This window comes from Salmo trutta, chromosome 16 (genome assembly GCF_901001165.1).
Source record: "Salmo trutta chromosome 16, fSalTru1.1, whole genome shotgun sequence".
Lineage (NCBI taxonomy): Eukaryota > Metazoa > Chordata > Actinopteri > Salmoniformes > Salmonidae > Salmo > Salmo trutta.
The window spans coordinates 3875501-3889648 of NC_042972.1; the positions used below are offsets into that span (position 1 = coordinate 3875501).

At 41.7% G+C, this 14148-nt stretch overlaps 1 protein-coding gene across 1 annotated transcript in view; it reads left to right on the forward strand.

The window, feature by feature from the left end:
- The first annotated feature begins 285 nt into the window (after window positions 1-285).
- iars1 (isoleucyl-tRNA synthetase 1) overlaps window positions 286-14148 on the forward strand; it is a 130177-nt gene continuing 116314 nt past the window's right edge. The window contains exons 1-7 of the mRNA XM_029692807.1: window positions 286-390; window positions 857-980; window positions 1366-1522; window positions 3330-3449; window positions 5326-5408; window positions 9329-9446; window positions 10158-10305. Coding sequence (XP_029548667.1) covers window positions 862-980; window positions 1366-1522; window positions 3330-3449; window positions 5326-5408; window positions 9329-9446; window positions 10158-10305 — 745 coding nt within the window. The 5' untranslated portion in view covers window positions 286-390; window positions 857-861. The remainder of the gene's footprint in view (window positions 391-856; window positions 981-1365; window positions 1523-3329; window positions 3450-5325; window positions 5409-9328; window positions 9447-10157; window positions 10306-14148) is intronic.

Sequence of the window (14148 nt, forward strand, 5' to 3'; positions counted from 1 at the left end):
CTAACTATATCCTAACTAACTATATCCACTATATCCTAACTAACTATATCCTAACTAACTATATCCTAACTATATCCTAACTAACTATATCCACTATATCCTAACTAACTATATCCTAACTAACTATATCCACTATATCCTAACTAACTATATCCACTATATCCTAACTAACTATATCCACTATATCCTAACTAACTATATCCTAACTAACTATATCCACTATATCCACACCTCAATACTCAAACACGTCACAAATAGCGAGGTTTGTGTGAGTATTCGAACACAGCTACTGTCGGTGTGATGCATCATTTCCGCTTCCGCTTTCCCTCTGATTGCATCAGTACCCTGTCATTAGTTCGTCTAAGTTGGTAGCCGGGGAAAGAAAGACATGTGAGTTTACTTGAATGGGAATTTAAATATTGTTATGTTGAACTGTTGTACAATTAAACTATATTTACCTACCGTTGATGCAATATGCGTCCATATGAATGCTAACATGAGGGTACAGTGTCACTGAGTAGTCGAAAGTACTTAGCGAGCTAGCCGGCTAAGCTAACCAGCCCACTTGCATGTGCACAGCAAGGATACGTCCTTACTAGCATCCATTTATTCATCATTTATATCTAGATTTACTCAACATCGATACTAGCCAGTTATAAACCCAGTTAACTGAATTATCCAACATGCATATGAAACCAACTAACGTTACTGAAAGGATAATTGCTACTTGCTCGTTAGCTAACGTTATGTTTGTTTTAAATTTATAGAATGTTGAATTGTTGTGTAACGTCATCATTGGTTGCCATTCACTTTCCCTCCAATAGTCAACTAACTATGATGTGTTTCTATCACTCAGTGATCATGGTGGAGCCAGTTCCTGAATCCATCCACTTCCCTTGTGAGGAGAAGAGTATCCTGCAGCTGTGGAAGGACAAGGACTGCTTCCAGGAGTGTCTCAAACAGTCCAAGAACAGGCCCAAGTAAGTACAAGGACCATGCCATCTTTATTTCACCTTTTTATTTATTAACCAGGTAGGCAAGTTGAGAACAAGTTCTCATTTAAAATTGCGACCTGGCCAAGATCTGAACCAGTCGAGTCATTCCTGACGTGTCAAACAGTAACGGACAGTTTCCACATCGAAGGAGTGTTGTAGACAGAATTCCTCTAACCATTGTTTAGTCAAATATTAAAGCGTATTCACATAATGTCTGTCTATAGTTCAACTTTTTACACATGCAGAATAGTAGGACAGTGAGTGCATGAAACCACACATCACAAAGTCCAATATGTAAGTAACACAACAACAACAACAACAGAAAAAGGATGAATCCGTTTTTATGAATGATGTGTAAATTCTTCTCCAGGTACACGTTCTACGACGGGCCTCCGTTCGCCACAGGTCTCCCCCACTACGGTCACATCCTGGCAGGGACCATCAAAGACATCGTGACTCGCTTCGCCCACCAGAGCGGCTTCCACGTGGACCGCCGGTTCGGTTGGGACTGTCACGGCCTGCCTGTGGTAAGCATGTCTTTGCGATACTGTATTTGTCGCTAGGGTTGTGACGGTAATTGAATAACCGTGTTGCTGACGGTTATAGATGAAGACTGTCATGAAAATGAAATAACCATCAAAACCGTTGAAATAGCCCTGCATTCATATCAAGATTTTTTACATGTTTTGTTAACTTTATTTTCATGTAGATAAACTTGACTTAATATTCGGGAGTGTTTACTAATGATTACTATTTAACTTTCTACATCTCCTCCTCTTTCCAACTGTCCTTTGATGCTGGAGGAGTTAACCGCTAGATGAGTGGGGGTGTAGAGTGATGCTGGAGGAGTTAACCGCTAGATGAGTGGGGGTGTAGAGTGATGCTGGAGGAGTTAACCGCTAGATGAGTGGGGGTGTAGAGTGATGCTGGTGGAGCTAACCGCTAGATGAGAAAGTGATGCTGGAGAGGCTAACCGCTAGATGAGTGGGGGTGTAGAGTGATGCTGGTGGAGCTAACCACTAGATGAGAAAGTGATGCTGGAGATGCTAACCGCTAGATGAGTGGGGGTGTAGAGTGATGCTGGTGGAGCTAACTGCTAGATGAGTGGGGGTGTAGAGTGATGCTGGAGAGGCTAACTGCTAGATGAGTGGGGGTGTAGAGTGATGCTGGAGAGGCTAACCACTAGATGAATGGGGGTGTAGAGTGATGCTGGTGGAGCTAACCGCTAGATGAATGGGGGTGTAGAGTGATGCTGGTGGAGCTAACCGGTAGATGAGTGGGGGTGTAGTGATGCTGGTGGAGCTAACCGCTAGATGAATGGGGGTGTAGAGTGATGCTGGTGGAGCTAACCGGTAGATGAGTGGGGGTGTAGAGTGATGCTGGTGGAGCTAACCGGTAGATGAGTGGGGGTGTAGAGTGATGCTGGTGGAGCTAACCGCTAGATGAGTGGGGGTGTAGAGTGATGCTGGTGGAGCTAACCGGTAGATGAGTGGGGGTGTAGAGTGATGCTGGTGGAGCTAACCGCTAGATGAGTGGGGGTGTAGAGTGATGCTGGAGAGGCTAACCGCTAGATGAGTGGGGGTGTAGAGTGATGCTGGTGGAGCTAACCACTAGATGAGTGGGGGTGTAGAGTGATGCTGGAGAGGCTAACCGCTAGATGAGTGGGGGTGTAGAGTGATGCTGGAGAGGCTAACCGCTAGATGAGTGGGGGTGTAGAGTGATGCTGGTGGAGCTAACCACTAGATGAGTGGGGGTGTAGAGTGATGCTGGAGGAGCTAACCGCTAGATGAATGGGGGTGTAGAGTGATGCTGGAGAGGCTAACCGCTAGATGAGTGGGGGTGTAGAGTGATGCTGGAGAGGCTAACCGCTAGATGAGTGGGGGTGTAGAGTGATGCTGGAGGAGCTAACCGCTAGATGAGTGGGGGTGTAGAGTGATGCTGGAGAGGCTAACCGCTAGATGATGTAGAGTGATATGGCATTTTTGTAATTTTTTGTTGTTGTTGATTTGTGGACTTTCTTTTATACATTGCACATTTTCATTGCTTGCTAGTAAATAATAGTTTATAGACTAATCAACGCTGATCAGACTCGGTCCTGGTTGATATGCTGTGCTTGGCGAGACCAACAAAAATTGCTGCCCTCCTATCCCCATAGAATAGCAGTCTAGGCTATACAGTGTCAGCCCGCAATACACTTTTATGAAGTCCCATGTGGTAGCTTACCGTTTGTAAAACAGCCAATTTACCCATAATGCTCCCTCTGTGTTTCTATACCATTACAGATTGATTAACCCCCTAATAATGCTACTTCTCTGTGTTTCCGTACCATTACAGGAGTATGAGATCGATAAGACCCTGGACATCAAGGGACCGGACGATGTGGCCAAGATGGGGATTGCTGAGTACAACAGGCAATGCAGGATGATCGTCATGAGATACGCTAACGAATGGGAGGTGCGCAAACAACCATACAAATACTATATATAATGCTGGTGTACTATGTAATTACACACTAATTATATAGGGCTGGTATACTATGTAATTACACTGTAATTATATAGGGCTGGTACGCTATGTAATTACACAGTAATTATATAGGGCTGGTGTACTATGTAATTACACACTAATTATATAGGGCTGGTATACTATGTAATTACACTGTAATTATATAGGGCTGGTACGCTATGTAATTACACAGTAATTATATAGGGCTGGTATACTATGTAATTACACACTAATTATATAGGGCTGGTATAATATGTAATTACACTGTAATTATATAGGGCTGGTACGCTATGTAATTACACAGTAATTATATAGGGCTGGTACACTATGTAATTACACAGTAATTATATAGGGCTGGTACGCTATGTAATTACACTGTAATTATATAGGGCTGGTATACTATGTAATTACACAGTAATTATATAGGGCTGTACACAATGTAATTACAATGTAATTATATAGGGCTGGTACACTGTGTAATTACACTGTAATTATATAGGGCTGGTATACTATGTAATTACACAGTAATTATATAGGGCTGTACACAATGTAATTACAATGTAATTATATAGGGCTGGTGTACTATGTAACTACACTGTAATTATATAGGGCTGGTACACTATGTAATTACACTGTAATTATATAGGGCTGGTATACTATGTAATTACATTGTAATTATATAGGGCTGGTATGCTATGTAATTACACTAATTATATAGGGCTGGTGTACTATGTAATTACACAGTAATTATATAGGGCTGGTATACTATGTAATTACATTGTAATTATATAGGGCTGGTATGCTATGTAATTACACTAATTATATAGGGCTGGTATGCTATGTAATTACACAGTAATTATATAGGGCTGGTATACTATGTAATTACACAGTAATTATATAGGGCTGGTATACTATGTAATTACACAGTAATTATATAGGGCTGGTGTACTATGTAATTACACTGTAATTATATAGGGCTGGTACACTATGTAATTACACTTGAATCCTGATTATTTGCGTTTGAGATATTCCTCAAGTGTTCCGTAACTGTTCCATAACTGTATTCCACAATAGTTTTCAGTCCCAATACAGTTTTGATTACTGCTGATAACATTATGCTCTGGTTTAGTGCACACTGTTATTACAGTCTGTCCCAAGGGGGCTGTATTTATCAGGAGTCATGACAGTCTGTCCCAAGGGGGCTGTATTTATCAGGAGTCATGACAGTCTGTCCCAGGGGGCTGTATTTATCAGGAGTCATGACAGTCTGTCCCAAGGGGGCTGTATTTATCAGCAGTCATGACAGTCTGTCCCAAGGGGGCTGTATTTATCAGGAGTCATGACAGTCTGTCCCAAGGGGGCTGTATTTATCAGGAGTCTGTCCCAAGGGGGCTGTATTTAACAGGAGTCATGACAGTCTGTCCCAAGGGGGCTGTATTTATCAGGAGTCATGACAGTCTGTCCCAAGGGGCTGTATTTATCAGGAGTCATGACAGTCTGTCCCAAGGGGGCTGTATTTATCAGGAGTCATGACAGTCTGTCCCAGGGGGCTGTATTTATCAGGAGTCACGACAGTCTGTCCCAGGGGGCTGTATTTATCAGGAGTCATGACAGTCTGTCCCAAGGGGGCTGTATTTATCAGGAGTCATGACAGTCTGTCCCAAGGGGGCTGTATTTATCAGGAGTCATGACAGTCTGTCCCAAGGGGGCTGTATTTATCAGGAGTCATGACAGTCTGTCCCAAGGGGGCTGTATTTATCAGGAGTCATGACAGTCTGTCCCAAGGGGGCTGTATTTATCAATGTTGTCTGTGTGCGTCCACCAGAACTCTGTAACCAGAATGGGACGGTGGATTGACTTCAAGAACGACTACAAGACTCTGTACCCCTGGTTCATGGAGACTGTCTGGTGAGTTGGCTGAATCCTGTTAGAGAATGGAATATAATATATGCCATTTACAAGATGATTTTTTATCCGCAGTGACTTAGTCACGCGAGTAATCAAACCCACTATCTTGGCGTTGCAAGCGCCATGCTCTACAACGGGTGGACAAACAATGGCCCGCGAGCCCGTTCAACCCGGCCCGAGTTTGTAGAAATTATAATATACATTTATGTATTCTGAAACTAGATAGAAATTATATATATAATTTCTATTTATTTATTTATTTATTTATTTATTTTGACAATGGCCCCTGTCACATTCTTCACATTCTTCACCTTCATCTGAAGATATCTCTAAATCACTGTCAGACCAATACGCAGCGGGTTGCTGCTCCAAACTTGGGTCAAACGTTTCGGGTAGCCTTCCACAAGCTTCCCACAATAAGTTGGGTGAATTTTGGCCCATTCCTCCTGACAGAGCTGGTGTAACTGAATCAGGTTTGTAGGCCTCCTTGCTCGCACACGCTTTTTCAGTTCTGCCCACCAATTTTCTATGGGATTGAGGTCAGGGCTTTGTGATGGCCACTCCAATACCTTGTCTTTGTTGTCCTTAAGGCATTTTGCCACCACCTTGGAAGTATGCTTGGGGTCATTGTCCATTTGGAAGACCCATTTGTGACCAAGCTTTAACTTCCTGACTGATGACTTGAGATGTTGCTTCAATATATCCACATAATTTTCCTTCATCAGACCAGATGACATTTCTCCAAAAAGTACGATCTTTGTCCCCGTGTGCAGTTGCAAACCGTAGTCTGGCTTTTTATGGCGGTTTTGGAGCAGTGGCTTCTTCCTTGCTGAGCGGCCTTTCAGGTTGTGTCGATATAGGACTCGTTTTTCTGTGGATATAGATACTTTCGAACCTGTTTCCTCCAGCATCTTCACAAGGTCCTTTGCTGCTGTTCTGGGATTGATTTGCACTTTTCGCACCGAAGTACGTTCATCTCTAGGAGACAGAACGCGTCTCCTTCTTGAGCGGTATGATGGCTGCGTGGTCCCATGGTGTTTATACTTACGTACTATTGTTTGTACAGATGAACGTGGTACGTTCAGGCGTTTGAACCAGACTTCTGAACCAGACTTGTTGAGGTGTGCAATTGTTTTTCTGGGGTCTTGGCTGATTTTCTTTTGATTTTCCCATGATGTCAAGCGAAGAGGCACTGAGTTTGAAGGTAGGCCTTGAAATACATCCACAGGTACACCTCCAATTGACTCAAATGATGTCAATTAGCCTATCAGAAGCTTCTAAAGCCATGACATCATTTTCTGGAATTTTCCAAGTTGTTTAAAAGCACAGTCAACTTAGTGTATGGAAACTTCTGACCCACTGGAATTGTGATACAGTGAAATAATCTGTCTGTAAACAATTGTTAGAAAAATGTCTTGTGTCATGCACAAAGTAGATGTCCTAACCAACTTGCCGAAACTATAGTTTGTTAACAAGAAATTTGTGGAGTGGTTGAAAAACGAGTTTTAATGACTCCGACCTAAGTGTATGTAAACTTCCGACTTCAACTGTAAGTATTCACACCACTGAGTCAATACTTTGTAGAATCACCGTTGGCAGCGATTACAGCTGTGAGTGGCACCTTTGGAGTCTTTCTGGGTAAATCTCCAAGAGTTTTCCACACCTGGATTGCCCATCATTTTTTTCCAAAGTTCTTCAAGCTCTGTCAAATTGGTTGTTGTAAGTCGGCCCTTCTTGGTAAACAACTCCAGTGTAGATTTGGCCTTGTGTTTTAGGTTATTGTACCTGCTGAAAGGTGAATTCATCTCCCAGTGTCTGGTGGAAAGAAGACTGAACCAAGGTTTCCTCTAGGATTTTGCCTGTAGGATTTTCACTATAATTGTAGGCTAACTGTAAGCCGCACAATCAATGAACCAACAGCGTGGCCCAAGGCTGTACGTTCTCTCCCTGACTCGTGGATACACATTTTGGAGCGTAGCATAAGGTAACCAGTCCATCCTCTCCGCATGATAATACAGTCCTCACTCAAAGACGATTACTCGAATGTGTTTAATTTTGGATTATAGGCTAGACATTTTTAAATCTGTTTATTTTTTCTGCCAATGCATAATATGTAGTAGGCTATGTATTGTATAAAGGCACAATCATCATTTTAATTCTGTTTTTTTGGGGGGGGGGGGGTTTAAGCTCAAATATGGATGTTTTTAATGAATCAACCTTACAAAAGCTCTGTTTATTTCGTTGTGTTAGACTTTGAAAGAACATCAACAACTACCATGTTTTTACACTGTTTTCAACCTACTGTTGAACTTTTTTCTTCAGTTTGAGCACGATACAGTTTTTTTTTGATGATAAGTGTTTGTGATTTTCAATTGCATTTACTTTGATGTCACAGTAGCTATGGACAGTAGAGCCGTGAGTAACAAGGCCCGATTGCATAAAACACCGTAAGTTAATTTCCCCCCCCCTTATCTTTTCCCCTTTAAACTTCTCTTATCTCTAAGTGGCATAAAGCTTTTCCTAAGTGTTTGCCTTAAGGGATTTCTTTATAAAAGAAATATAAAAAAATGCATATTTCACTTAAGTTTCCCTTAAATATGAAGCCACACTTCAGGTTTATCTTTATCTAATTTGACAGTTGCAAAAAAAACAACAAAAAAAACATCTTAAGGGCAAATTTGTTATAAAAACTTAATGTTCCTCCTAAATTCCCTTAACTTCTAGTTACATTTAGAGACCATGGCTGAATAGATTATCCCGTCTGATGATGAAGAACAACAGGATCATCAGGAAAATGTTTAAAGAAGAGTATTTAGGGACCGAGAAAGTCCACTTGGATACTATGTCTGACGGGCAACTACTGTTTTGACACGAGAGCTGCAGGAAACAACGAGGAGGAACCAGGGAACCTCAAAATAGTCAGTATTAATCTAAGATAACTCGACAACAAAAATCTGTCATTCATTTTGACGTTTTATTTATTTTTTTGCCGAAGAGATCTTAGTCGTACAATTTTACATTTCTAACGAATGGTGTCGTATTTTTCAATAAAAAAAAAAATGAACGTCAACAAAGACTTTTTTATTGAAGAATCCCTACCGTTGACCAATCACAGACGAATGGGCGTAGACGTCTGCTCCGAACTTCAGTTTGCCTCCACATTTTTTGTTGTTGTTGTTCCCGAACAGCTGAAAAAAAATAAAAAAAACCCTGCCACACAATGTAGTCATAATATTTGCACAAACTCTTCTGAACCGTTTCGGCTGGGAAGCATACGGATGGATTCCTTTAAACAATTCCCTTAGGTAAGGGAAATAGCTGCCTTTCTTTGCGAGGTTTTGGAAAACCTCCCTGGTCTTTATGGATGAATGTGTTTTTGAAATTCTCTGCTCAACTGAGGGACCTTTACAGATAATTTGTGGGGGACAGAGATGAGTCATTCAAAAATCATATTAAACACTGTTATAGTACACAGACTGAGTCCATGAAACGTATTCATGTGACTTGTTAACCACATTTTTACTCCTGAACTTATTTAGGTTTACCATAACAAAGCGATTGAAAATACTTATTTATTCAAAACAGCTCTTTCATTTTTTTTAAATTGATTTTGTAAACATTTTGAAAACCATAATTCCACTTTGACATTATGGGGTATTGTGTGTAGGACCCGTGACACAATCTTACATTTAATTCATTTTAAATGCAGACTGTAACATAACAAAAATGTGGAAAAAGTCAAGGGGTATAAATACTTTTTTTTTTGAAGACACTGTACTTTATAAATGTCTTGGTGATGTTTTGGGTGAAATATTGGCTTAATAGTGAAAACAATGTTTTACTGTGTTACTCCTCACAACATTTCAACAGTGTTTTTACTGTTATTCCTCTCTGTCCCCCGTCCCCGTTCCCCTCCCCAGGTGGGTGTTCAGGCAGCTGTACGATAAAGGTCTGGTCTACCGCGGGGTAAAGGTCATGCCCTTCTCTACCGCCTGTAACACGCCGCTGTCCAACTTCGAGTCTAACCAGAACTACAAGGTACAACACACTAGTACAACATGGCTGTCCAACTCTGTTAACTCCAACCATTTTAGCCAAGGCTATAACCAATAGGAGGGCAGCTCTCCAGGAACAGGGTTGAATTTAACCTATAGGAGGGTAGCTCTTCAGAAGCAGGGTTGGAGTTAACCTATAGGAGGGCAGCTCTCCAGGAACAGGGTTGGATTTTAACCTATAGGAGGGCAGCTCTCCAGGAACAGGGTTGGAGTTAACCTATAGGAGGGTAGCTCTCCAGGAACAGGGTTGGAGTTAACCTATAGGAGGGCATCTCTCCAGGAACAGGGTTGGAGTTAACCTATAGGAGGGTAGCTCTCCAGGAACAGGGTTGGAGTTAACCTATAGGAGGGTAGCTCTCCAGGAACAGGGTTGGAGTTAACCTATAGGAGGGTAGCTCTCCAGAAACAGGGTTGGAGTTAACCTATAGGAGGGCATCTCTCCAGGAACAGGGTTAGAGTTAACCTATAGGAGGGCAGCTCTTCAGAAACAGGGTTGGAAAACCCTGCTTTACACTATATACCCACTAATGTGTTTGGCTGTCAAGGTATAGTCCGGGACTCATGGAGACTGTTGGATTAGTGTTTTCTGTCAGAACCCAGTCATACCATGTTAATTGGCATCTGATTTTCAGTGCCTAACAGTCTTTGTGTAGGTCAATGCCGATTTATTTCCTCGTTGTCACCATGTCTCCAGGATGTGCAGGATCCGTCCGTGATCGTGAACTTCCCTCTCCTGGAGGATGAAAACGTGTGTCTGATCGCCTGGACAACCACCCCCTGGACTCTGCCTAGCAACCTGGCTCTCTGCGTCAACTCAGAGTTGCAGTATGTCAAGGTCAAAGGTGAGAAAGTTTTTTTATGTTATTTTTTTTAAATGTTTTATTATTCAACAGACCCCAGGTACCGTCTCCTGCCGTTGTGCCCTTGAGCATGGGACTTGCATCTTAATGACTGCGCTGCGACTGAACCTGTTCTCCTCCTAGTGTGTTGTCTGAATGCAGAACATATTTATTTCTCTCTATTTCTGTCTCTCTCTCTGTGTTTCTCTCTCTGTGTCTCTCTCTGTGTCTCTCTCTGTCTCTCTCTCTGTCTCTCTCTCTGTGTCTCTGTGTCTCTCTGTCTCTCTCTGTCTCTCTCTCTCTGTGTCTCTCTCTGTGTCTCTCTCTGTGTCTCTCTCTGTGTCTCTCTCTGTGTCTCTCTCTCTGTCTCTCTCTGTGTCTCTCTCTCTCTGTCTCTCTCTGTGTGTCTCTCTCTCTGTCTCTCTCTGTGTGTCTCTCTCTCTGTCTCTCTGTGTCTCTCTCTGTGTCTCTCTCTGTCTCTCTCTCTCTGTCTCTCTCTCTCTCTCTCTCTCTGTCTCGCTCTCTCTCTCAATTCAATTCGCTTTATTGGCATGACGTAACAATGTACATATTGCCAAAGCTTACTTTGGATATTTACAATATAAAAAATAAATAAAAATGAGAATCAAAAATTGTCAACGGGACAACAGTAACAACAATAACCAACGGTCAATATAACCATACATTCAACAATAACAATAATCATACAGTTGAGGACATGTGCAGGTTTATTGGTCTGTCAGACACTGTCCCTCAACTTATGGCAGGCAGCAATGTAGTGCGCTGCCAACCCACAGCTCTCTGCGTCCTCCCCCAACAGGATGGGTAGCCTATCCTCATCAGAGAGGTCTTTAAAACCTTGAATAAGGATTTCAAATTTGGGGAAATGACACTCTCTAATTGTTTTATATTTTTGACATTTTGTCAGGAAATGCAGCTCCGTCTCAGGTTCTGCTGTTGTGCAGTGGTTGCACAGCCTTTCCTCTACAGGGAGCCAGGTTTTCCTGTGTCTACCCTTCTCAATGGCAAGGCTGTGCTCACTGAGCCTGTACTTTGTCAAGGTTTTTCTAAGGTTTTGATCAGTAACCATGGTCAAATATTTAGCCATAGTGTACTGTCGATTTAGGGCCAGATAGCACTGCATTTTGCTTTGTGTTTGTGCTTGTGTTTCCCAATAAGCAATGTAGTTTTGTTTTGACTGTGTTGTAATTTGGTTTATTCTGATTGATTGGATGTTCTGGTCCTGAGGCTTCAGTGTGTTAGTAGAACAGGTTTGTGAACTCAGCCCCAGGACCAGCTGGATGAGGGGACTCTTTTCTTTGCTCAGCTCTTGGCATTGCAGGGCTTGGTAATGATATGAGAGGGGGTCACTGTATTTTAGATGTTTCCAAAACTTAATTGCTCTTTTTTGAGTTTTTATTATTAGTGGATATTGGCCTAATTCTGCCCTGCATGCATTGTTTGTAGTTTTCCTCTGGACACGTAGGAGAATCTTACAGAACTCTGCATGTAGGGTTTCAATGGGGTGTTTGTCCCATTTGATGAAATCTTGTTTTGCAAGTGGACCCCACACCTCGCTGCCATAAAGTGCAATTGGTTCAATGACATATTCAATTAGTTTTAGCCAAATTTTAATTGGTATTTCAATTTGAATTTGCTTTTTAATGGCGTAGAATGCCCTGCGTGCTTTCTCTCTCAGTTCATTCACTGCCTCATTAAGGTGTCCAGTTGAGCTTATTTTTAAACCTAAGTAATTGTAGTGTGTACAGTACTCTATATATTTTGTACCAATTGAGAACTTTGGTCTAATTCCCTGAGATCTGGATCTTCTCTGGAAAATCATTATTTTAGTCTTTTTGGGGTTTACTGCCAGGGCCCAGGTCTGGCAGTACTGCTCTAGCAGGTCCAGGCTCTGCTGTAGGCCAGGTGCTGTGGGTGACAGCAGGCATAGGTCATCTGCGAAGAGTAGGCATTTAACTTCTGAATTGTGGAGACTAACACCAGGGGCTGAGGATTTTTCTAGAATAGTGGCCAATTCGTTAATGTAAATATTGAAGAGTGCAGGGCTCAGATTGCAACCCTGACGAAGGCCCCGCCCCTGGTTAAAGAATTCTGTCCTTTTCTTACCAATTTTAATGCTGCACGTATTGCCAGTATACATTGATTTAATTATGTCATATGTTTTACCCCCTACACCACTTTCAATAACTTTGTAGAACAGTCCTGTATGCCAAATAGAATCAAATGCTTTTTGGAAGTCGATAAAGCAAGTGTATATTTTGGTATTATTTTGGTGGACATGTTTATCTATCAGGGTGTGTAGGGTGTAAATATGATCAGTTGTGCGATGTTTTGGTATAAATCCAATTTGGCTTTTACTCAAGACATTGTGCTTATTAAGGAGGTTTAGAACTCTTACATTGATGATACTACAGAAAACCTTCCCCAGGTTACTGTTCACACAAATGCCTCTGTAATTGTTAGGGTCAAATTTGTCTCCATTCTTAAAGATTGGGGTTATGAGTCCTTGATTCCAGATGTCAGGGAAATAACCTACACTCAGGATCAAATTAAACAATTTTAATATAGCCAATTGAAATTTTGCACTAGTGAGTTTGAGCATCTCATTTAGGATGCCATCAGGTCCGCAGGCTTTTTTAAATTTGAGAGCCTGAAGTTTCTTATAGAGCTCCTGGTCAGTAATTGGGGAGTCCAATGGGTTTTGATTGTCCTTTATAGCTTTTTCTAATCCATTCAACTTCTCATGGATTTGGCGTTGTTCTGCGTTTGTGTCAATTTGAACGGTGTTGTAGAGTGTTTTGAAATGGGTTGTCCATATGTCACCATTTTGTATTGCTAATTCCTCTTGTTTAGATTTTTTTAGTTTTTTCCAATTTTGCCAAAAGTTGTTTGTGTTTATGGACTCCTCAATTAGTGTCAGCTGCTTGCTGTTGTACTGTGCTTTTTTGGTTCTGAGTGTACGTTTATAGAGTTTTAAAGTCTCACAGTAATGAAGGCGTAATTCACCATTATTTGGGTCTCTGTGCTTTTGGTTGGATAGTGTTCTAAGTTTTTTCCTTATAATTTTACAATCTGCATCAAACCAGTTGTCATCTGTGATTTTTTTTTAGTTTTGTTTTTTATCAATTTCAATTGTGCTTCTTTTGCCGTTTTCCTGAATATATAGTTGTTTTTTACTGCTAGATTGATGCCTTCTTTACTGTGAGTGAATGTGGTATCCAGAAAGTTATCTAAGAGTGTTTGGATATTTTGGTTCCAGGTTGCTTTCTGGTATTCTTCTGTGCTGTTTTGGGCCCATCTGTATGAATTTCTGATGTTGTACAGCTTACTGGGCTGTGAATGTGTGGTTGTTTCCAGGTCTGTTCTTTTGAGGAACAACGTAATTTGGCTGTGATCAGACAGAGGTGTTAGTGGCTTGACAGTGAATGAGCTGAGAGAGAAAGGGTCCATGTCTGTGATCATATAGTCTACTGTACTGTGGCCAAGAGGTGAGCAGTAGGTGAATCTCCCCAAAGAGTCCCCCCGTAACCTACCATTGCCAAAGTACAGACCCAGGCTTCTACAGAGCTGCAAAAGATCCCTTCCGTTTTTGTTGACGGTGCTGTCACTGTTGTTTCTATGGGGGAGATTAAGATAGTTAGAAACAGTATGGCCTGTAATAAAGCTATCCCCTCGTGTGCTCGTTAGATCAGGTAGTGTTCCTGTGCGCGCATTTGTGTCCCCACAGATGAGCACATTTCCCTGGGCCTGGAAATGGCACGTCTCTTCCTCGAGGGTGGGGAAGATCTCCTCTGAGTAATATGGGGATTCTGAGGGGGGGATATA